This window comes from Equus caballus, chromosome 14, assembly GCF_041296265.1.
Source record: "Equus caballus isolate H_3958 breed thoroughbred chromosome 14, TB-T2T, whole genome shotgun sequence".
NCBI classification, from domain to species: Eukaryota; Metazoa; Chordata; class Mammalia; order Perissodactyla; family Equidae; genus Equus; species Equus caballus.
The window spans coordinates 103,270,001-103,296,422 of record NC_091697.1 but is presented as its reverse complement, the minus strand read 5'-3'; the positions used below and the strand labels follow the sequence as shown (position 1 = coordinate 103,296,422).

Below are 26,422 nucleotides of genomic sequence, written 5' to 3'. Positions count from 1 at the left end.
AATGTAATGAAACAGATAGATTGAAAATGAAAGGATGGAAAAAGACATATCATGCAAACATTAAATACAAAAACAAGAACTGATAAATCTAAAAGGAGGGACAAACACATCCACAAATAGAGGTGAGGATTTCAATACCCCACTCTTAGCAACTGACAGATGCACTAGACAAAAAAAATCAGCAAAAATACAAAAGAACTGAACAACACCATCACACAACAATCTCTAATTGGCTTTTATATTACACTCTACCTAAAAAGGAAAAATACAAATACATTTCAAGCACCCATGAAACATTCACACCAATACATAATATCCTGGGTCAAACAACAACAAAAACAAAACAGACAAAAATCTCAACAAATTTAAAAAACACAGTATATATCTGCCTATATTGGAATAAAATTAGAAATCAGTGACAGAAAGAGAGCAGGAAAATCTTCAAACAGTTAGAAATTAAGCAACATACTTCCAAATAACCCATAGGTCAACAAGAAAGTCTCAAAAGAAACCAGAAATATATAGATAAATGAAAATACAACTCATCAAATTTCATGGGTTTCAGCTAAGAGTGTTAAGAGGGAAATTTATAGCACTAAATGTTAACATTAGGAAAGAGGAAAGATCTCAAATTAAAAATCTAAGTTATTACTTCAAGAACTAGAAAAAGAACAGCAAAAAAAGCCTAAAATAAGTAGAAGGAATGAAATTAAAAATAAGATCAGAAATCAATGAAATTAAAAACAGAAAAACAATAGAGAAAAATCAGTGAAACAAAGAGCTGATTATTTTGGCAAAAAAGATAAGCCTCTAATTAAGACTGACAAAGATAAATTAAGAAGGCACAAATCCCCAATATCAGTAACAAAATAGAGGATATCACTAGAGATCTTGAAACCAATAAAAGGAGGAAAAAGAAACTCTATGAACAATTTTATAATATTGTTCATTATGTTCGTTAATTCAACAACTTAGAAGAAATGAACTAATTCCTTGAAAACTACGAATCACCAAAATTCAACTGATAACCTTAATAGTTCTATAATCATTAAAGAAATTGAACTTGTAACTAAGAAGTTCCTGAAAAAGAACTCTCCAAGCCCAGATGGTCCCACTGGACAATTTTATCAAATATTTAAAGAAACATTAACACTAATTTTACACAAATCCTCCAAGAAAAGAGGAGGGAACATTTCCCAATTCACTTTATGAGAAGAGTATTGATACCAAAACCAAAGACAGTATAAAATAAGAAAACTGCAGACCATTATCTCCCATAAACTTAGATGCAAAAACCCTCAACAAAATATTAGCAAATCAAATACAGCAATGTATGAAAAGAATTATACATCATGGTCAAGTGATCAAGCAGGTATGCAAGGCTGGTTTAATATTTGAAAATTAACCTATGTAATCCACAATATCAACAGGCCAAAGAAAACTCATATGATCTTATCAAGTAACACAGAAAAAGCATTTACAAATCCAACACCCAGTCATGACAAAAGCAGTCAGCAAACTAGGAACAGAGGGGAATTCCCTCCACTTGAAAAAGACCATCTACAAAAAAACCTATAGCTAACCTTATTCTTAACTGTAAAAGACTGAATGTTATCTTCCTAAGATTGGGAACAAAGTAAGGATATCCACTCTCACCACTCTTATTCAACATAGTACTGTAAGTCCTAGCCAGAGCAATAAGGCAAGAAAAAGAAATAAAAGACATCCAGATTGCAAGAAATAGAACTGTCCATACGTGCAAATGACATTATTGTCTACATAGAAAATCAGAAGGAATTTGCAAAAAAAAACTCCCAGAACTAATAATCAAGTTTAGCAAGGTCACAGGTTACAAGATCAACACACAAAAATCAATTACAATTCTATATCTAACAACAAACACTGTATGTGGAAGCTGAAACTAAAAACAATACCATTTACAATAGCTTCAAAGAAAATGAAATACTTAGGTATAAATCTAACAAAATGTGTGAAGGATCTGTATGTTGAAAATTACAAAATACTGACAAAAGAAGTCAGACCTAAATAAATTGAAGAGACTTACCATGTTCATTGATTGGAAGACTCAACATAATAAAGATGTCAATTCTCTCCCAAATTGATCTATAGGTTTAACACCATTCCCATCAAAATCTTAGCAAGGTGTTTTATAGACATAGACAAGCTTATTTTTAAAATTTTATGTAAAAGCAGAGGAATTAGAATAGCTAAAACAGTTTCTGGAAAAAAAGAAGAAAGAGAAAGGACTCACTCTTCCCAATGTTAATGCTTACTATATATAGCTACAGTAATCAAGACAGTATGGTATTGGTAAAGGGCTGGACACAGATTAATGGACCAGAAGAGAGAACTCCAAAATAGACCCACACAAGTGTATTCAACTGTTTTTTGACAAAGGTACAAAAGCAATTCAATGGAGGAAGGATAGCCTTTTTAATAAATGCTGCTGGAGCAACTGGTCACCCACAGGTAAATAGCTGAACCTCAAACTAAACGTCACAACCTATATAAAAATTAACTCAAAACTGATCAAAGCCTTGAATGTCAGGCATAAAACTACACAACTTTGGGGCCGGCCCTGTGGCCTAATGGTTAAGTTTGGTGCACTCTGCTTCAGCAGCCCAGATTCAGTTGTGGGCACAGACGCACACCACTCGTCAGCAGCCATGCTGTGGCGCTGACCCACATACAAATTAGAGGAAGACTGGCACACATATTAGCTCAGGGCAAATCTTCCTCAGCAAAACAAAAACAAAAAAACTTCACACAACTTTTAGAATTAAAAAAAAAAAATCTTCAGGACCTACGATGAGGCAAAGAGGCCTCAGTCTAGAGACCAAAAGTATGATTCACAAAAGGAAGCATTAGCTATAAACTAGATGTTCTGAAAGTCAAAAACTACTGCTCAGTGAAAGACCCTGTTAAGAGGTTAAAAAGACAATTACAGAGAAAATATCTGCAAACCACATATCCAACAAAGAAAGAGCATTTATCTAGAATGTATAAAGAACTCTTAAAACTCAGCAGTAAATAACCAAAGCATCCAGTGAGAAAGTGGGCAGAAGACATGAATAAACATTTCACTGGAGAGGATATACAGATGGCAAATAAGCAAATGAGAAGATGTTCAACATTACTAACCATTACAGAAATCCAAATTAAAATCACAATCAGATATCATAAACACCTATCATGTAGGTGATGGCTAAATGCCAAAACAAAAAATAGAAGTAACACCAAATGTTGGTGAGAATGTGGAGAAATCAAACCATTCACACATCACCGGTAGGCATGTAAAATGGCACAGCCACTCTGGAAAAGAGTTTGGCAGTTTCTTTTAAAACAAAAAATGTACAATACGACCCAGCAATTGCTTGGGCACTTATCCCAGAGAAATGAAAATTTATGTTCATGTAAAAATTGTACATGAATGTTCATGGAGCTTTTTTCATAACAAGACCTAGAAACAACCCAAGCGTCCTGCCTTGGTGAGACTGAGGGACCTCCTTACTGTGGAAGTCTATGCAGGAATAACAAGGAACCAACTATTGACACTCAGTGACTTTGACGGGCCTCAAAGGAATTATGCTGAGTAGAAAAAGCCAATTTCAAAAGGTTACATACTGTATGATTCCATTCCACGTTTTACAACATTCTTGAAAGAGTGTTAATTATTTAGGGTTTAGGGTATAGAGAGAATAGGGGCTATAAAGAGCACAAGGCAGTCTTGTGATGAATTGTTCTCCATCTTGATTGTGGTGGTAGTTACATATGCTACATGTGATAGAATCGTGTAGAATTATACACATAAACACATACACACACAAATGAGGACATGTATAACTAGTGAAACATAAGTAAGCTCTTGGTGTAACAACGTCAGTTTCATGGCTTGGAATTGTAATATAATTCTGTAAGAAGCTAACATAACATTGTAGGAGGAGCGGTGAAGAGTATATGAGACCTCCCTAAACATTTTTTGCAACTTTCTACGAATCTATAATGAAAAACAAAAAAGCAAATGTACAAATAGAACACTATTTATAAACCTGAGCACATGTTCCAAGACACAATAACATTTTCTTGTACCACTGGAAGTTATTTTAAATGTATTTTTATTATTCATTTAAAAAAATATGGTGTTTCTTGCCAAATTAGCCTTGTGAGAGACCCTTGGTCAAATTTCTCTTTGTAGACTGAAGCCTATTATTTTACATATATATTTAGTGAAAAAAACTTCCCTTTCATTTTTAAGAAAACAAGTATCAGGGCCAGCCCAGTGGCATAGTGGTTAAGTTCATGCACTCCGCTTTGGTGGCCTGGGGTTCTCAGGTTTGGATCCCAGGCACAGTCGTACATATGCTCATTAAGTCACGCTGTGGCAGCATCCCATATACAAAATAGAGGAAGACTGGCACAGATGTTAGCTCAGCGACAATCTTCCTTAAGTAAAAAGAGGAAGATTGGCAACAGATGTTAGCTCAGGGTCAATCTTCCTCACAAAAAAATAAAATAAAAATAAAATGGTATTAACTCATGTTTCAAGTAAATTACAAAAAATGTGTGCATCTTTCTCCAAAAGACAAATTTCACATGACTGCAATTGCAAAGTTTTTGTGAGAAATCTTGGTTGAAAAATTGTGCCAGTTTGTTTTTTAATATTACTTCTGGAAAATAAGAGATGAATCATGCCTCAGGTGAAATAACAGACATATGTTTGTCATTATTGCCAATCATTTCTGCTCCAGGATAGGTTTCAAAAAAAAGGATCAGAATATCTTCACTGGTTGAGGGCAAAATCCTCTGTGTCATCCCTAAGTGTGGATGAGGAGAGCGAGGAGAAGAGGGAAAGCATAAGCAGAGGGCTAAAATCGATCCAGGCTATATCTGAATGTTGTGTTACAGCGTTTAGCCAGAAAAGAAAAGGACGGCAAGACAACTCTGACTGACTGGCATTTTGGCCTCTTAGCATGCTAAAACTCCTGTCTAGTTACTTATTTTAAAAGAACTCAAATTAGGCCTTGTCCAGGAGAGACCAATTTTGGCAACCAATTTCAGGTAAAAAGTTTGGTAGGGACTGACAGACAGCATCTTTTTTTTTTTTTAAAGAATGGCACCTGAGCTAACATCTTTGCCAATCTTCTTCTCCTTTTTTTTTCCTTCTCCCTAAAACCCCCCAGTACATAGCTGTGCATTCTAGTCGTGAGTACCTCTGGTTGTGCTATGTGGGACACTGCCTCAGTACGGCCTGATGAGCAGTGCCATGTCTGCGCCCAGGATCCGAACCGGCAAAACCCTGGGCCACCGAAGCAGAGCGCGCAAACTTAACCACTCGGCCACAGGGCCAGCTCCAACAGTCAGCATCTTAAGTGTGTGTTACAAAATAGGGCCAGTCTGAAAGATCTAGGAAAGCCAGAGCAAAACGGATCCAAGGGAGAGAAGAGCCAAGGTAGTGAGAAGCGGCCGAGGAGGGCATTCAGCTGGGAAGAGGAGGACACACAGGGAGAAGAGTAGAGGACCCACAATAAGCAGCACGCGGCTTCCTTGGTATTTCCTATGAGGAGCATAGCAAATGTGAAGAAACCATGACCGACAATCAGGCATACAACAGTGCTTCTGGCAATGCAACTCCTGTTGCACACAATAAAAATCATGAATGAGTGGCCACAGAACAGCTAAGCTGGGAAAAGGAAAGTGAGAAAAGCATGCAGACTGACCCAGCCTACAAGGTTTCATGAGACTCTGAAACAAAATTGCAGCTGACAACTGTATACACTGCAGGTTGACAACAGCAGCAAACAGAAAAATTTATTGTTCTGTAATTAGATATGGGGTGGTATTTTTGAATATAAGTACTAGCTTGACTATGAATCTAAGAAATCATGTTATAAACCATGACCACTGTGACAAAAGATTTTAACATGGCTGAGTGCAGAAAGGACTTTTGAACAAAATTTTTTCCATTTTACACCTGCATATGTAGTCAATGATATAACCAGTAAGTGGCAAATACTTTTAAATAACAATTAGAACACAGGATTCAGTAGAGTTAATCCTTACCTATAAAGTAGTGATTTTATTGAAAGATGATCAGTATATAAATGAAATAAAACAGTACTCTGTGATATTATTTATAGAACTTTATTTAGAAAGGGAACACAATTATTCCCCACCCCATGTAACTTACAACTCCTACTCTAGCTACAGGGAAATTTTTTAATATATTATTGGTGATGCGAAGAACAGGGCAAAGAAAGAACTAAATGAGGTCACTAGTTACACAGCTAGGAATATAAGCCTGACGGGGTCCAAGAAGGACCTGGATGAAATAACACTGCATGCTACGTCATAGCATTTCTCACCTGATGTGGGAAATCAACAGAAGACGACAACAGAGTGAGGGAGGCACAACAGTGATTCGAATATTAATGGGAGTATATATTAAAAAAGCATTTAACTATCATAATTTTAAGAATCAAAAAGTTACATTCCATATGTAAATCCTTACGAAGAGCAGTTAATTCATAAAGGTCAACATATCAGGGGACATGTTATATCTACACATCTGTTTACAAGTCCTTCCCCAATTTATGAATATCTGACACACAAATGTCCTTTGCTATACCACACATGGAGGAAGGCAAGCTCTCCTAGAAGCTCAAGAAAGTAAGAACGTTCTCTTCCTGGAGAGCCAGAAGAAGATGATGCTCCAGGTGCCACTGCACTCCTTTCGCACCAGAGAGCAACTACTGACAGAAAAATGCATTTTAAGTGATTAATTCTGCATAATTAAGTCTGGCTTAAGTGTGCATTATTCCCATTTGTAACATAACTTATATGATGAAAACCACTGTGAGCTCATAAAGCTGATTAAGTCTTGAGATATAATCTGTATATTCTGTACATATATAATCTGTATATCTGAGATATAGTCTGCTCATTTATACTCTCCTGTTTCCTAGTGTCATCTAGATTAATGGACACGGGTTTTAAGTAAAGAAGCAAGTGATCTGATGTACATCTTAAAGCGATCACCCTGGCTGCTGTGGTGGGAAAGAAATGGAGGGTGTCAAGAGACAAAGCGCTATGACAACTAGGAGGTTTTTGCAATAGTACAGCCAAGAGATGATAGTGGACTGGACTAGGACAGAGGCTGTAGAGAAAGAAACAGAGGGAATAAGAAACAGGACTTGGTGGTGTTAGATGTGGTCATTAGAAAGAGAGAGAAGCATCAAGAAGAGACCCACTAAATTTTTGGCCTGGGTCTCTGGATGAATGCAGGTACTATTTACTGAGAAGGGGAAAACAAGAGAAGGAACAGCTTTTGTTTTTGGGGGTCAGTTGGGTTGAGAGAAGACCAAGATTTTTATTTTGTACACCCAAGAGGATATGTCAAGTAGGTGACTGTTGGCTATATTCTTCAGGAGTGGTCAGGCCCAGAGATATAAATTTGGGAGATACTGGCACTAGAATGAACGCCAAGTAAACAGGGACTCTAGGGGTTTTGTTTTTTTTTTTGTTTTGGCATTGTTTTTAATGCCATGCCTAAAAGAGTGCCTGGAACAGTATTTGGCAAGTAGCAGAGGTTCAATAAATATCTGCTGAGTAAATAAATGAATGGGCATAAACATGGTACTTAAAGTTACAGGACAGTATGAAATTACCTAGTGAGGGGTTGTAGATAGAAGGTTAAAACAAGAAGAATATATATAGAGAGAGAGAGAGGGCGGGGGGGGGGGGAGGGACAGAGGAAGAGAGAGAGAGAGTTGGGGGTTGGGGGGAGAGTTTCAGCAAAGGAGACTGAGGAGTAATGGCAGTGAAACAGCATGAAAAGCAGGAGGCTGTTCTACCAAAGATGCCAATATAAAAGAGTCTTTCAAGGAGAGAGTGGTTTCTCATGTCAATTGCTGTTGAGGTTATGTAAGATGGCAAAGAAATGATAACAATGTCACTGACAGCTGTGACAAGGGCTAGGGCATATAACCCACTCTCACAGGAAGGAAGGTAGCATGGGTCCAGATGCAGGTAGGCTGATAGATTCTGTGGTGGGAATATGAGGAAGTTCCCCTGATGGCCTCTATTTTCTTAAAGAATTATGAAACAAGTGTCAGCCAAGAGCGAATACAATAAGTGCTATGACGGAAATGAATAAGGTGTTATGGGACCACAGAGGAGGGGCACCTAACTCCATGCTGAGGGGAGTGCAGAAGAGGTTTAAAGGATGAATAGGAATTAATAAGGAGAGAAAAGGGAGGAAGAGTAGGAAGAACATCCCAGACACACATGGTATCTCACAGGCAAAAGAGAAAAGGGATGTTCAGGAAACTAAAAGGCAGGACCTAAGAGGTCCAGGCAGGGATTGGCAAGAGAGGACGCTGGAGAGATAAGCAGGTACCAGACGCAAGAAGAGTCTTGTATGCAAAGCTAAGGAGACTGAAATTTGTCATGAGGATAGTCAGAGGTAGCCACTGAAAAGTGCAATATATGTGTATTTTATTTTGGTGGTTTTCACATCAGTTTGGGGAAAACATTTGTGTTTGTTAATACATAAGTATATTTAATATAAGATTGGGCTATTTTTATATTTAATACTTAAAACTGGAGAGGAAATATAGCTTAAAGGTTAAGAGTACAAAATCTAGAGCCAGAATGCCTGTGTTCAAACCCCAGCCATGCCACTCAGCAGTTGTGTGACTGGCAAATTAGTTAACCTGCTTTCAGTTGCCTTATTTTTAAATGGAGGTTTTAATAGTAAGTAAATAAATGACAGGACCTTCTCAGAGGGCTCTTAATGCATTAGTTAATACACTATTCTGTAAACGTTAGCTATTACTGTTTAAGACATAATTTTACCTGCTTTTTAATGGCATAATTTTCACCATCTTCAGCCTTCATTTTTTCAATCTTTTCTTCTTGCTGTTTTGCTTCTTTTTCATACATCATTTTTTCTTTGACCAATCTATAAATAAACAAAAAATGTTTTGGAGGATTAACTTTCTCTCTAGCACAGAGACCACAAGAAACAAAGAAACTATGTAAATGTAAAACATATTTAAAATACCAAAGTATATGCACTAGATGGAGAGAAGGGAAGAAAAATCCTTTAGCCATAGATGTAAGTATGATCTTCATGTCCTTAATCCTATACCTGCCTAAAGCAAGGGTACTCTATCAAAGCATGAAATTCTTAAATTTTTAATTAAAAACACATTCCATTATAATAATTGTATTTACAATGTAAAAACAACACTAACATTTCTGTCTTTTTTAAAATTTGATATATGTTTTCCAAACCTTTGTAGATGTACTTGAAGCATTATAATTGAAATAACATAATAGTAAAAACTCAGTTTACTGGGAAAAAAATCAGTATATTGCATGCCAAATCCAAAATGAAGAAAGATTACTTTCAACCACAAAATTATTACACTAAGCATTTACTGTGCTCTTAATTCTGTCTGACCTTCCTTGTGTGAGGGATTGGGACAGAGAACTTAGACACAGTTCTCTCACAGACAAGTAGTGGAAGCAAACAAGCATTTCTTTTTATTTTCTTTGCAGGGGAGGATTCACCCTGAGCCAACATCTGTTGCCAGTCTTCCTCTTTTTTTTTCTCCCCAAAGCCCAGTACACCGTTGTATATCCTAGTTGTAAATCCTTCTAGTTCTTCTGTGTGAGCCGCCACCACCGCATGGCAACTGACACATGCATGGTGTGGTTCCGTGACCTGGAAACAAATCCGGGCCAGAGAGCTCCGAACTTTAACCACTAGACAAGCAGGGCTGGCTCCAAACAAGTATTTCTTTACTAAAGCAAGAACAGGTATTGATAAAGATCAGGAAGGTTTTCCACAATAAGGAATAGAGCAATCCAAAGTTCTACTGATTACTCCTCAGATAACCAAAATTCAATTAACCATAATAGCTCAATCTCCCCTAGTTCTGGGTAATCAAAGTTTCAATATAAAAGTAAAGTGCAGTCCAAGAAAACACTACCATTCCTACATACACATTATCTAAAGAACAGAAGAAAAAGCCTTCACAGTCCACACATACTAAAAGCAGCTTTCTCCACATGGCTTGCTTACTTACTTCTAGATCTATGTTGCTGGGATGGAATTTAAAAATCATATTACAGCATGACTTTTGCACTAAAGTCTAATCATTTTCAAAGAAAATTCTTAAATGCATTTCAAAACATCATTTAATTTTCATATTCTAATAGTGATACCGGCCCTGATATGAGTTCCCCTACATTAAACCCAGGATATATGGGGGTTAAAACCAAAGCACTCATTCCCTGCTTAACCCCTGGCTCCCTGGGTCCAGAATCCACTATCCTCCACGGAGACAGACACAGCCAAGGACAGCCACCTGGATTCCTTATCATCTCCTCCTCCTCCCCACTGCAAGTAGTCTCAAGACCAAATACATGCTGGTGGAAAAGCTCTGACCAGCAAGGCCATGTGCTCCTCCTCCCCTACCTAAAACCCCAAATAAAAACCCTTACTTTCAGCTTTTCAGGGAGTTTGCTATTTCAGCATTAGCTGCGCTCTCTCCTTGGTCAGCGCTGTGCAATAATAAAATTCCTACTTTCTTCCACTACCCTCCATGTCAGAGACTGGCTTGCTGCACAACAGGTGAATGAACTCACTTCAGGTTCGGTATCAACAGGACTTAATATAAGTTCATAAATCTAAAAAAAAATTCTTTTGTCAACTACCTGGGAGGGTTTGAAGTCAGACTTTAAGTAAGGATTTAAATCACCACATAAACAACACACTAAATATTAAAATACTAAAATTCAGGTTTGGTATCTTGAAGTGTGCAAACAAGGATCCTCCTGTCCTTCATAATCTTGTGTTACTGACACAGACGGAAGGAAATATAACAAAAAGTTAACAGCAGAATATTATGTGACCTTCATACACTCATCCTGAAATACCTCAAAGTGAAAAAATTAAGTACAAAATAGGTATAATTTTTATGTAGTCATAAATATAAACAAACAACAAAGGATACTCAAGAAACAAATAACCAAGGACACCTGGGAAACCATTGCCTGTGGTTACCTTAGGAGAAAAGCCCCAATGATCTGGGGTAGGGGCAGTCCGCTGGGAGCTAAATCGGGAGGCTTTCATTTTATACCTTTCAATAAAGTTTGAGGATTTTTTTTTTCCATGTATAAGTGTTACTTTTATCAAAAAGTTAAGATGCTAATGATTATCTCTGAGTGGCACAACTTTGAATGATTTTAAAGTTTGCTGATTATTCCTTTAGCTACATTTTCTAAGTTTTCCAGAATAAAGCAAAATTCATTTAGAAAGATACTGAAATATACCTAATGGTTCTAATTCTCAAACATTGCTCTCCTTGGCATGTTTTGCAAATGCTACTAGTTAAAATAACAAGTACAAAGATAAAGTCATAATATCTATTTTAAAGGCGTAATTAATTGAAAATACTTTCCAACAGTCTTACAAACCCACACCTACAGAGAGAAATAGCAACTTCAAAATATGGTCACTTTTAGTAGTTAGACAAATAAATATATGAGGAAAATAAAGAAATAAATAAGAGCCATAGAAAAGGATAGACATTAAGAAGGAGAAATTTTAAGAAATGACAACCATCAGGGTAATAATCATCAAGCAATAACTTAAGCTACTTAACTGGATATGTATAACGTAATGTGATTTTAAGTATGTAGGCCAGCATTTTCCAAACTATTCCAGGGTACACCAGTAGCCAAATAACCTTAAAAAACACTTCTTGCCAGGGGCTGGCCCAGTGGCGTAGCGGTTAGGTGTGCACGTTCCACTTCAGCGTCCCGGGGTTCACCGGTTTGGATCCTGGGACCACTTGGCAGGCCATGCTGTGGCAGGTGTCCCGCGTATAAAGTGGAGGAAGATGGGCATGGATGTTAGCTCAGGGCCAGTCTTCCTCAGCAGAATGAGGAGGATTGTCAGCAGATGTTGCAGGGCTAACCTTCCTCAAAACAAAACAAACAAACAAAAAACACTGCTGGCCAAATCTTAAAGACTTAAGATATGTATTTGCATATCAAAAGGTCTTGAGAAGTCTTGTAAGGAAATCAGTTTAACATTGTTCAAATTGCAAGCTTACCTGAGGCAAAAAAGGACTGCCCCCCCAGCATTCTCTAGAAAAGCTGCCCCTCAATACAAGTCTGAGGAGTACACTGTAGAAATCTGTAAACTTTACACAAATCTGTATATAACACACTTAAACATACTGTTCATAAAATTCTAAGCAGGGTAAAAGTTTTAGGTAATTTGTTATCTTGATTTCACAGTTTTTCTTATTGTAAGTAATATTTTCATAGTTATAATTGAACCTGTGCTTATGGCCATCTAATAACTAAAAGCCCAACGGCAAGCCATGTTAAGGATACAGATGACAGGCTAATGCAATTAATGATGGTAAGAAACTGTAAAAACTGATATTTAGAAAAACACTATGGATATTTTCAAACAAAATTGTAGAGAAAAAAGCATAATAAATCCCATCACCTAGGTTTAAAATTATTAATACCTAGGCAGTCTTGTTTCATGTATCTCCTGCCACTTACTTATGTATTTATTTATGAGTATTTTCAGACATTGTATTTTTGTTTTGAATTTTGAGGTTAAAAGCCTGTGATTTTTAACCTCTTCCCCACCTCACACCATATGCAAAAATTAACTCAAAATGGATCAAAGATCTATAAAGCTAAAATTATAAAACTCTTGGAAGAAAACATAGGGCAAATCTTGGTGACCTTGGACTTGGCAATGATTTTTTAGATATGACACCAAAAGCACAAGAAACAGAAAAAAAATAAAAAAGATAAATTGGCCTTCATCATAATTAAAAACTTCTGTGCTTCAAAGGACACTATTAGGAAAGTGAAAGGACAACTACAGAATGGGAGAAAATATCTGCAAATCATTTATCAGCTAAGGAACTTGTATCCAGAATATACAAAGAACTCTTACAATTCATTGATAAAAAGACAAATAACCCAATTAAAAAATGCACAAGCTGAATAGATACTTCGCACAGAAGATATACAAATGCCCAAGAAGTACATGAAAAAATGCTCAACATCATCAGTCATCAGGGAAATGCAAATCAAAACCACAGTGAGATATCACTTTACACCCATTAGGATGTCTATAATCAAAAAGTCAGATATAACAAGTGCTGCTGACAAGGATGTGGAAAGACTGACACTATCCAACACCGCAGGTGAGAATGTAAATTGGTGCAGCTGCTTTGGAAGTTTGGCTATTCCCCAAAAAGTTAAACACAGAGTTACCACAGATCCCAGCAATTCCATTCCTAAGTATATGCCCAAGAGAAATGAAGACACATGTCCACACATAAACTTGTACATGAATGTTCATAGCAGCATTATGCATAACAGGCAAAACGTGGAAACTCTAAAGTCCATCCACCGATGCTTGGACAAACAAAACATGGTATATCCACACAATGGAATAATACTTGGCAATAAAAGAAAACGAAGTACTGATTTATGCTACAACATGGATGAACCTTGAAAACATTATGCTAAGTGAAAGAAGCCAGACATGAAAGGCCACATATCGTATGATTCTAATTAAGTATCTATCCAGAACAGGCAAATCTATAATAAACAAAGTACATTAGTGGTTGCCTAGGACAGGATGGGGGAACTGGGAGGGTAATAGCTAAAGTGCTTGGGGTTTCTTTTTGGGGTGATGAAAACGTTATAAAAATGGTTATGGTGACAGTTGCACAACTCTGTGAATATACTAAAAATAAACAAATTGAAGACTTTAAATGGTTGATTTCTATGGTATGTGAATTGTATCTTAACAAAGCTGTTAACAAAAAGAAAAAAAAAAGCTGTGACCACACCATCAGCTACAGGGGAAAGCTGCAAGTACTGGATACGTTTAAGCCCGGACTTACGACAGCTGAACATGTGAACATCACGTATAGAAATCTGCATTTGACGTATTATTTACAACTGCTTTAACAATAATTTTCAGTATTATGATGAAAATATTTATCCTCTGAAATTTAAAATTTCAAAATAAAATCATTAATGCACATTCTCTAAAAGGTGGTTTTAAATAGTAAAACAAACTTCCTAGAATGGAGATGGCAAGTTGCCAGCCCACTTAAATGAGACCTAAAGATGGTTTGATTTGATTCACAATGTTAAAAGGAAAGAATAAAAAAAACAACAGATTTGTTACCACATTAAACAACTGGGAGATTTAACATATAAGTCTGGATTTCTGGCCTTTCTTGACTGTTTTTCATCAGGAACACTGGGGCCGCGTTTCCACTACTGGATGGAGCTAAGCAGTGGCTGTTGACTGTTTCAGACGAGGCACATGCTGTTCACTTTGCCCCAATTCACACAACTCCGTCTTCCACACACTCAGGCCTTATGCTTGGCCCCTGTAAACAACCTAGGTTGGAATTTGTGTGCTGGAGTAACTTGCATATCATCAATGCAACAGTGTTATTATTGTTGTTTTTATTATCTTTACAGAAACAAGACTATTATTCAAAATATCAGGGATACTCAGAAACCAACGGGATTAGCACTGAGACTTTCAATATTCCTAAAGCCGGTAGGTTGCTAAACTCTCCTAGTAAATGAAAGCTGGGATTGGATAGGCTATCAGAAAGAGGCACATTCAATAATATCCTGTAATTCAAAGATTTAGAACAAGGGTTGGCAAACTACGGCCAGTGAGCCAAATTTGGCCTGCCATCTCTTTTTGTACAGTCTGAGAGCTATGAATGGTTTTCCTACCTTTAAATGGTCAAAAAAATTAAAAAAGAATATTTTGTGACAGATGAAAATCATATGTGGTTCATATTTCAGTGTCCATAAAAAAAGTTTTATTGGTGTATAGCCACACTCATTCATTTATGTTTCATCTACGGCTGCCTTCATGCAATGACAGCAGAGATGAGTAGCTGTGACAGAAGTGTATGGCCCAAAAAGTCTAAAATATATACTATCTGGTCCTTGACAAAAAAGGGTTACTGACCTCTGACTTGGAAGACCTCTACTTAACTCTATCCAACCCCTACTTAACTACCTTAGCAGTTTTCACACTACACTGAGGCCAGTTTACTTGCTAGGTCTTAAGTTCCTTGAAGACAGGATTAGGTTGTATTCATACTGTATTCTTGATCTTTATACACATAGGCGCTCAATGTTTGTTGAATGAATAAAAAGTTGAGTCTAAAAAGCTCGCTGTTGCCTTTTAACATTTTCAATTTAAAGAGATACATAAAACAATTCTGAAGTGGAAGAAAGTGATTCACAAAACTTGACAAATAAGAAAAATGTGGTGACTTTTGAGAAAATATACAATGAAAGAGCTGTGCCTAGGCCCACAGACAATTCTGGTTGGTAATACAAGTCATCCTATTTGCACTGTGCTTGTCTATGGAAAATAGCAGCAAAGGTCCCAGCAAAATTGAAGAGACACTTAACTACAAATCACATTTGACAAGTAAAGGTGCTGAATATCTGCATGGCTATTAGAATATCAAAACAAACAAAAGTAAAGTTTTTGTTAAAAAAAAAAAAGGCCATATTTTGTAAAAAGGTTCAAGATGCAGGTTATTGAATAGCAAATATACTACCCCAAAAAAGAAAAAAAATCAGTTAGTGAGAACCCAGTAATGCCAGAATGTAAAATTATAGTGAATAAAATGCTAGGGGGCCAGATGCGGTAGGAGAGACTGAAAAGGTTCCACTCTCAAACAGTATAAACTGATGACAAGTCACATGATGTGGAAGAGGTTCCACAGACACACAACTTCAGCTTCACTAGATGTTACCAAGTTGCTTTCCAAAGTGCTTGTATCAATCACACCCACTCTGCAATGTATGAAATTCCCTACTTCTCCTTGGCATCCTGGTGAACAACTGCTCAGAATTATTAAATTTCTGACAATAAGAAGAGTGTGAGATGGCATTATATCATGGTTTGAAATATTAATTTCTCTGAAAACTTATAAGGTTATCTATATTTATTAAAATAGTAGTTAGTGGATAAGTATTTGCTAAATCAATGAATTAGTATCTTCTGGTGAATTTGGCTCTTCTCCCTTTCTCCAGGAAGGCAAAGATTTAACAGAAGACCTAATTAAGTACATAAAGTCACAATTTTAAATTTGCTACTAAAATATTTTTTGTAACATACATATGTGTATGATCTTATAAATATGGGAATATATGAAAATTATAAAAAACAAAATTTTAAAAGTCATTCATAATCTCATTGCCCAAATTAATTACTACTGATCCAAAATATAAATAACACTAAAATCCAAAAAGGTAGAAAAATTAGGAAGTTTTTTTAAGTTTGGCACAAACTTATTTAGCAGCAAAATGTGACCTCAACTGACATGCACCTATTTATAGACTTTACGTGTTCTACTTAATGTGAATAGTCACGTTTCACTGCAGAAATATTAATGTGTTTGATTATAGAGTACTTTTCTAGATGCTATTATGTAAATGCATATATCACTGCTCCAAAAATCTAAAAAACTGGGGATTCAGAAATACATATGGGCCCAAGGATTTCACATAAGAGATTATGGACCTATATTAATATTTTGAATATTTTCCACTAGTCTTTTTCTTTAAACATGTTATGTGTGAAAATTTGTGTGTGTATGTATATACACATATATACACACATACATACACACACACACATAACTATAAATAATTGGGATAATCTATCATTTCCAATGTCACTAAACGTTCTTTGAAAATAGAGTTGTTAGTGGCTGCAAAGCACTTCACAGTACCAATATGACAGCTTATTAATGTATTATCCTATCAGACATTTATGCCATCCCCATATTATAAATAATACTGTGATATACATCCCTACTCATAAATTTTATGAATGTGTCATATTTTCTTATTACGTAATATTTAAAATATATAGTGCCTGATGGGAAATCAGACTAAGTCCTTTTCCCGTAAACCACTAATCATTTACTGATGAATATTACATTTTCCTATTGATGTGATAAGTCACCTTTGTCATTATTATTAGTAATAAAATACAAATATTAAATCAATTTATCCTACTTTAGCCTACTATTTGGTATTTCAGTCAAAGAAAACAGTATGCCAGATTTCACTGTTTAAATATTCATATCAAACATATCAAAGCTTAAAGAGACGTACAATTATAAAGAAAAAAAATAAGGAAAATGGAACATTAAAAGAAAAGAAAAGTTTGATGACAAATAGGAATTGTAGATAATATAGAGAAAAATCAGGAAAAGAATTTTTTTTAAAGAATAAAATTTCCCAGAGCTGGAAAAAACCCACAATCTTAACTGAAAGGGCTTCCTAAGTGCCAACTAGAATCAGTGAAAAAACTGCACACCTATGTACATTGTTGAGAATGTCCAGAGATCCAAGGGAACCAAAGCTTTCAGAGAGAGAAGACACAGGTCACTATAAAAGGAAAAAGAATCAGACTGACATTATATTTCACATTAATAACACTACACACCAGAAGATGAAGAAATGATCCCTTCAAAATTCTGAAAGTGAAATGATTTAAAATCTAGATTTAGAGCTATAATAGCTACATATAGCTATAATAGGGAAAAACCAACTCACTCAGTAACTATTTACTGAGGGGCTACTACGTGCCAGGCATGATGTTATGTACCAAGAAAACAGCAGTGAACAAAACTACAAAAATCTCTGCCCTATGGCACCCTTCAGTGGGGAAATAAACTAGCAAAATACATAGCATGTTAGATTGTGGTAGTGCTATAAGAGGAAAAGCAGTGAAGAAGGATTGGTAATATGAGTAATTTTCAATTTAAAATAGGATTTGCATTTAAAATGATTAGGGAAGGCCTCTTTGAGAAGGGCATATGAGAATTAAGATCTGAAAGAGGCAGTTAGTTGTGAGGATAACAGATGAAAGAAGTCATAGGCCAGGGGAACTTTTTTTAGTTATATAAAATAACTCAAAAATTTTAGCTACTATGCCCCCTTTCTGAGAAATTTACTTTGGAATGTACTCCAGCAAACTGAAGATGAAAATCAAGAAAACAAACCATAGTCAACATAATACAACAGTCTAATGAGGGGGGAAAAATTTCAGGATTAAAACTGTGCTATAGGCCTAGAAAACAGTTGGTCTAAATGAGAAATTTGGTGTGAGGTCTTATGGGAACATCTTTTAAAAGAACAATGGAATAAATTCTAAGGAACAGATAAAATGAATAAGAAGGTAGAAGAAAAGTCATTCATGTGTTTTTTCTCTCAACAATAAAAAATGAAAGACAATTAGAAACTCCAGTGAAAGATACACACACAGAGACACACACACTTACAGCTGTAATATGAAGCAACTGATGAAAAAGAAAATTTACCTAACCTGGATTTATAAGAATAATCTCCTTTGGGCAGCACAGGATCCACTAAGAAAGAAATGTAATCCTATATTGTATACCATATTTAAAATGATATATAGTTATAATCTATTTATTCATTTTCAACATTTATAATAGACCCATGAGCAAAATACATTTTTCCCCACTTATTTGAAATATTCAATTTGTGTTTTTAAAGTTTGTTTAAAAGCTAAGGAATGTCTACCAAATTTTTTCTCATAAAAACCATGCTGTAAGTGGTGGCTACGATGACCCCTGGCCAGGCAATGAAAAGCTGTACCAACACCTGTATAATCAATTCCTGTATTAAATCTCTCTGTTTGAAATCCCTAGTATGGTTTCCTTTTTCCTAATACAGTTCTCCTCTACTGATAAGAGCTGATAATAACCTCTTCTATCTCTGAATAAACAAACACTACTTTTGAGATGTTTATCATGAGAGATGAGGAAGAAAAGAAACTTTTACTGATGGCCTAATATGAACAGACCCTTGAGTACTTTATTACATTTAATACTTACAATCCTATTTAAGTATCATCCTCATTTTACAGTCTCTTATTAATTATGCCTCCCCATAATGTTTTTAAAAGTCTTTTTTTTTCCTTCTTCTCCCCAAAGCTCCCCAGTACATAGCTGTATATTTTAGCTGTGGGTCCTTCTAGTTGTGGCATGTGGGATGCCGCCTCAGCGTGGCCTGATGAGTGGTGCTAGGTCTGCGCCCAGGATCCGAACCTGCAAAACCCTGGGTCCCTGAAGTGCAGCATGCGAACTTAACCACTCAGTCACAGGGCTGGCCCCAAAGACAGTCTTTTTAGATTCAAACAGAATTGAACCAGGATTTATCAATATTTCAGAAATGAATAAATAAAAGCTACCATAGTTCACAAAACTTTGGTAAAAAAAATACTACTAATAATGGGGCCGGCCTGGGTGGCATGGTTAAGTTAGCATGCTCTGCTTCAGCAGCCCAGGGTTTGCAGGTTTGGATCCCGGGTGTGGACCTACACACCACTTGTCAAGCCATGCTGTGGCAACATCCCACACACAAGACAAAGGAAGACTGGCACAAATGTTAGCTCAGTGAAACCTTTCTCAAGCAAAAGAGGAAGACTGGCGACAGATGTTAGCTCAGGGTGAATCTTCCTCACCCCCCCCAAAAAAACCCAAAAAACAAAAAACCACCAACTAATACTAATGAAAATAAAGTTGAAGATAGACAGCAACACTGTTGAAAGAAATTAGGCTGGATGAATGACCTTTGATGTTTTAGCACTTGCAACGGTCATCAAGTTTGCTCCCCCAAAACTAGACCTAGAACTGTGGTGAAGTTCAACAGCTATAACTCAGGAAGAGATATTTACAATATTGGCATCCCATGAAACATGGTATGTAACAGATTTAGCAAAATGCTTGAATCTTTCAAGATAAGCTAAAATTAAAAGATGATAATAAAAGCAGTTAACACATACTGACCATTTACTATGGGCTAAAGATTACATCAAAGCATACTACACACACTATTTCATTTAATGCTCAAAACAACCCTATAAAAATAGGTACCACTATTATTCCCATTTTAGTAATATCAAATTGAAATTCATGGAGCTGTTAAGTGCCAAAGAACCATTTTATTCCAAAGCTCATACTCTCGCCGAAGTTCATACTGTTAGCCACTACTGAAACACGTTCGAACATTTGAACACATAAGAGTTAAAATGTGCTCAGTTGCAACAGGCATTGTTGGTTGCCTACCCAACAGTCACTTCTTACTTGCCAACAGAATCTAATTTTATGACCATCCAAGAAGCGATGCCCTTCAAGAGCAGCCAATCATAATGGTCCCCTTTGCCAAGTGATAGCTGAGGCATGTGTAAGTGACCCAATTCTGGCCAAAGCTACATAAGGGCCATCAGTTGGGGGCTTGTGAGAAGGTTGTCGTTCGTCCTAAATACGATGTAAACAGGTACAATTCTCTTTTCTCCCCTGGACATTGTCACCTGTGTGTGAGACATGCCACTTGTGGCAGGCACCCTGGGAACATGAGGAGATGCAGCCTAAAAGGATAGGTCACTCTTGGATGTCAGAGAACTTGAATCTTTGATGATGGTAGTAAACTAGTGAATTAACCAACTCTAAGAGCACCCTACCTCCAGATTTCTTATTGTATAAGATGATAAACATCCTTATAGTTTAAACCACATATAGTCTGGTTTTCTATTACTTTGAACCTAAACCATCCAAAGTGAGAAAGTCATCAACAGCAGAAGATTGTTCTGCAGGTACAGAAATAATGCTTTCTTACTGCAGATTAATTCATTCTAAACTGATAAATCAATTAGAAATTGAGATACCCCATCCGTTTCTTCCCATATACAAATAAACATGAAGAAAATAAAGAGGAAATTACCAAAATAATACTAAATTTTATGTTTTCCACTGTATTAAGAAATATTCCATATAAATTATATGCAAAAGTCTCTATTTCGCACTTAAAACTAAACCAGTGTAAAACTTTAAAAATTTCTGTCTTCAATAATGATGGTGGTTACTGGAGACTATTACCCATAATAAATAATACTATCTTCTATCTATATCATATTTTCAATTTACAAAGTACTTCTGTAACTTACAGGATACTGGATGTTAAATATTAAGCAGTAAAATGTCAATGCCCCTAAACCGTAACTTACAGGCGAGTGGGCATTAATATTAATGTCTATAAACTTATGGGGGTAAGATGTTTAATACTGTTACAAAGGAAACAATATGGCACCAGGGAATGTGTATCCACTTACAACTTGGAACTCAATAACTTCTTGTCAAATGAATTTCAAATCCTTATCTTCCCCAGTGAAGGGGAAAAAAGTATTCAAGATTAGGGAAAGAGGCTGTCTGACTTAACAAGTAAAGTAGGTACACGTTTTTCTGCTAAACATATCAGGAGAAAGTAGTCTACAGAAATCAGAGTAAAAGACTATTTAGGGGCGGGCCCCATGGCTGAGTGGTTAAGCTTGCACGCTCTGCTTCGGCAGCCCAGGGTTTCGCCAGTTCGAATCCTGCGCTCGGACATGGGACGGCTCATCAAGCCATGCTGAGGCGGCATCCCACATGCCACAACTAGGACTCACAACCAAAAATACACAACTATGTACTGGGGGGCTTTGGGGAGAAAAAGGAAAAATAAAATCTTTAAAAAAAAAAAAAAGACTATTTACAGTGAATTTTAGGCTTCTGAAGACTAAGGGTTTTGAGACCCCAGACACAGAGAAGAAATAATACCTTTACAAAAGTATGTGGTGTCAAAAATACCAAGAAAGATGCAGGGAAAAAAGTCTACTCATTTGGGAAAATCCAAGTGGACTGCAAATTAGAGGCTAATTGCTTAGCCACCTTAATTAAGAATTCTCACTAGTTCCTTCCTGAGTAAGAACCGGAGGTTGCTATGAGAATCTGATTACTTAAGGCTCATGGTCTAAATGTATGTAGTTAAAATTCAGTGAGTTTTAGTCATTCTCTACTAATTCTTTTGGGGTCACTATAAAGTCCCAAGTGAGATTTCCCACTATTCCCAAATTTCAACTAACAATTATAGTCAAGATTTGGGGAGCCAGCAAAACTAACAAAGAATCTGCTTCAGTATCCTGTCTTAAAATAAATAAAAATGTGCTACATACAAACACACATAAAATGAGATGGGGCTGGAGATGCTGCACGTTCTGAATGGAATGCCTTTCTCCTTCCTCATCCTCTTCCCTCTCCCCACCCATTCTTCAAAACAACTCAAATTTCCTTGTCTTCCAGAAGGACCACTCTGACCCCTCCCCTACCACTCCCCAAGCCGCCACTCTGGATCCTTCCTAGGATCTTCAAAGCATATTTATGTCCATCATAGAATTTATCACAATAGGTTAAAATTCTGTCTACTTCGACACTTGAAAGCGGATGCCCTGAGAACTGGAAATGTGTCTCTTATCAGCAGTGTCAGCCTCCCAGACACATTTACTGAATGAGCTCCTAACTACCCTGAGAGGTGAGCAATGCAGCTATCATCACCCCCATTTTCAAATGGGAAACTGCGATTCAAACAGGTGAAATGGCTTACCTAAGGCCAGCTCGCCAGGAAATGGTGAAATTATGACTTCTAACTTCAAGCGTCAATACTTTCTAACACTTCATATTACCATATGTTGTTTTTCTTTTACCTGTTCCAAAAGTAAAATTATTCCACGGTTCAAAATTCGAATAGCATAAAAGAGTACAAAGTGAAAAGGCAACCCACCGCCACACACCCTGTCCCCAGCCACTCAGTTCCCACCACTGGAAGGAACAAGTTATCATTTCTTGTGTGCCCTAAATGAATGAAATTAAATGTTTAATTTGCTCATATTTGTTACCTTATCATCTCCCAGTACCCATTAATTAATGCAATAAAACTGGAGATAGTTCAAGTTATATTCATTGCTCAAGTAGAATATATGCTTTAATTAATTTTAATAAATAAGACAAGACATATTTTGTAAACAGCTAGGATGATGCATGCCAAATACAAAATCAATACCACTATTTTTTTTGAAAATATTGCGAATCTCAGGGATTAATGAACTAATAAATCTTACGAATTAGTAATTCAAAAAACACAAATGTAAAACTAATTATTTCACCAATCCTCTAAACTGTTTCTTAAAGGTTTTGAGATGTCAGTGAGGTTGAAAAGTGTGTGCTAATGAAAGGGCTAAGGACACCACTGTGAACAGAGTTTGTGAGGTGAGAAAGCAATAGCACCTCCCACAGCTGCTTCATCTCCATACAAAACACTCTGACAGTTTTAATTACTACCTAAAATCGCAAATCTCTCTCTACACTTGACTTTTCATCCTCTGTCCAGACCCGTATCTCTGTCTTTATAACATGTCTATTTAGACATCCCACCAGCAACTAACTGAAGCAGGTTGAAAACTGAGCTCATCATCACACCACTCTAACATGATACCCTTTCTCCCAACTTGAGCTGTTAACATTACAATCACACAAGTACTGGATAAAGCAGGGTCTGGCTTGTGAGCAAAACAGCTAAGTTGTCTGCAAGCTCAATATGACCCAAGAATGTAATGCAGCTACTAAAAAACAAATACAAAACCAGCTAACTCAATCTTACAAGCATTAAAAGAAGCAGAGAGACTGCGACATGGTAGGGAGACAGCACTACACTGGAAGAGCCACAGCTGTATTATTATTCATAGTTTACTTCCAAACGGCTACTCATAACTTAGACCCAAAGGGACTTGAGGCAGCATCTGAAGAAGGACCCTGACAAATCCAACACCACCATTCTAGTCTGCAAAATAGTTCAGTCTGCCTAGAACATTCAGGTAGATGATATATAGTTATCCCAAACTAATATAGGTTATCATAACTAAAATAGGCAAAGAAAATATCATTTGGGGTTTAAATGACTTTAGCTGACTGACGACTGCCACTTTCCATAGATAATAAAAGTTAACACCAGTTAGGATACCTGAATTTTATCAAATTATAAAATAAGGCCAATTTAATGATATTTTACCATTGTAATTATTCTTGGTGATCTATTAACTCAGGTTATTCTTGGAATCACTGATGAGAAAATTTGGGAGCTGACTGGGGGATTTTTCAGTTGCTGAGTTCTAGGATCCAGAGAAGAACTCATGGCTTTGGGATTATTAGCATTATACAGAAGTACTTTGACATGTAATGTGTTTATTCAGTTTGGTGTACTAAGATTTGTTCATTAGGTCAAAATGATTCAAGAAGAAACATGTACAAAGATTTCTTCTATTTTTATATTACTGATATGGAGGTCTTGTTTAAGTCCTTCATACAGAAGAATGACAAAATAATCATTAATTGTTAATAATTTTACATTCAGAAAAATGCAAGAGTTGGAAATAATTTTTATACTATATTCTTACCTAAAGGTATACATGTAAAGTAATTTGGTGCATGTTAAAGGGCTCACTTTCGATGTATATTTATTTTGTACTTTACCACACACATAGCACTTTTTCTTACTCAAGCCAATTTCAAAGTCTTTAACTGCTTAAATATTACTTTTTTTTTTTTTTAAGATTGGCACCTGAGCTAACATCTGTTGCCAATCTTTTTTTACTTATTCTTCTTCTCCTCATCCTCCCCAAAGTTCCCCAGTACATAGCTAAATATTCTAGTTGTAGGTACTTCTGGCTCTGCTATATGGGACGCCACCACAGCATGGCTTGATGAGCAGTGCTAGGTCTGCACCCAGGATCTGAACCTGCGAAACCCTGGGCCACTGACACGGAGGGCACGAGCTTAACCACTCAGCCACAGGGCCAGCCCCTTAAATATTACTTTTAAATAATATTTGGTAATGGTACTTGATATAGAGCTGTATTTGACACAATGTTAAAAGCAAACAAATCTGGCTTGAAAATGCAGTACAGTAAAATTTTCTTAGTTATTCTAAGATTAGATTAGTGACTAGTCACTCTGAAGCCCTCCAAACCCTTCCTTCTCGTCACATTAATTATAGTCTGTAGTTTCAAAAAAGTTTGTATTTTCTGTAATATTTCACCCTTTTATTCTTCAATTGTTTACTCAGAGTAAAATGGTCACTTTACAGCCTGACTTTCTGAATTTGTCAGTAAACACTGTCTAAAAATGTTGCATTTTCACAACTGGAAGCATAGCACAATTAGCTCTGCCCCAGGAACAGTATGTGTTAGCATGTCAGAACATGAAATGCCTCTAACTTTATCTCACAAAAACAGAACAACATATAAATAATGCATTTTATGGCATTTTAAGAGCATCACGACTTCCTGCAAGTTGTTGTTCTACACAGTCTTCCCGGGCTGTTTTAGACGAGGCACTTGCTAGCATCTTTCAAGATCCTGTTTCTGTGGACAGACTATCATGATTGCATATGAGAATTTCTATAACAAATATCCCTTTCTCTGGTCAACTAACAAACCCAAGTAATAACTGCAGCATGTGGGGTTAAAGAAAGACACAGGAGCTGGCTCAAACTTGTTTCTAGATAGAAGGGAAATCTATCCTTTTAACGGATCATGTAAATATAACCAAACCACTATTTTTCAAACATGGTACCAACTGTTTTCTTTCACGGAAGAAAAATGAATGCTCTTCCAAGAGATGTTAATAGATGTGGTGAAAGAAAAAGGTTTCTATGAACAAATAAAGCCTGGGAAATATTGCATACTCTATGCCCCTCTCAAAGATTCACATAGTGAAAGCTTTTGAGTAATCTTGCGATAAGGAAACAAGCTAAACTTTGTTTAACTCAGCCCTTCTCAAATTAATTTGAACACAGAACACTTTTTCAACTTACCTATTAAGATCTAGTTAATCATGTTCTATAGAACACCAACTTGGAACCCAAAATGAGAGGCAGGTAATATTCAAAATTCTGATTATAAATTCTACAAATTTCTATTTCTAAATTTTTGAAGTGCGTATTTATCCTATTATATTAAGTACAAAAATATCCTATTCAAAATTTCCAATTTATGGAAGTTAATAAAATGTCATATTATCAATTTAAATAATACAATTAATTTTTAAACTCAATGTGGCAGCAACAATAGCTTAAGTAATAACAGTATATATCTCCGTATGTTAGTATAATTAATTTTAAATAAATGACAATGAAATTTATAACTATTCTATCACTTTTTAAATTTTAATTTGCTTATAACTGAATTCACATTTTAGGAGAAAGTAGCTAGCCATACCATCTTGTGATATTATCAAGCGAAATATTTAGTTTGAAAAATTATATAGTAATATTATCGTACTGACAAAATGTTTTTTAAAAATCTAATCCAATTTTTCCTAATACAAGTTTATTTTTCTACCTTTGATATGGTATCTGAATAGTAATAAATACTCAGTGGTCTTTAGGCCAA

General features: G+C 36.1%; 1 protein-coding gene across 1 annotated transcript in view; it reads right to left on the bottom strand.

Moving 5' to 3' along the window:
* Positions 1–26,422, bottom strand: part of TBCA (tubulin folding cofactor A) — a 71,857-nt gene that overhangs the window by 6,028 nt on the left and 39,407 nt on the right. The window contains exon 2 of the mRNA XM_014730798.3: positions 8,875–8,980. Within this exon, the coding sequence (XP_014586284.2) occupies positions 8,875–8,980 (106 nt within the window). The remainder of the gene's footprint in view (positions 1–8,874; positions 8,981–26,422) is intronic.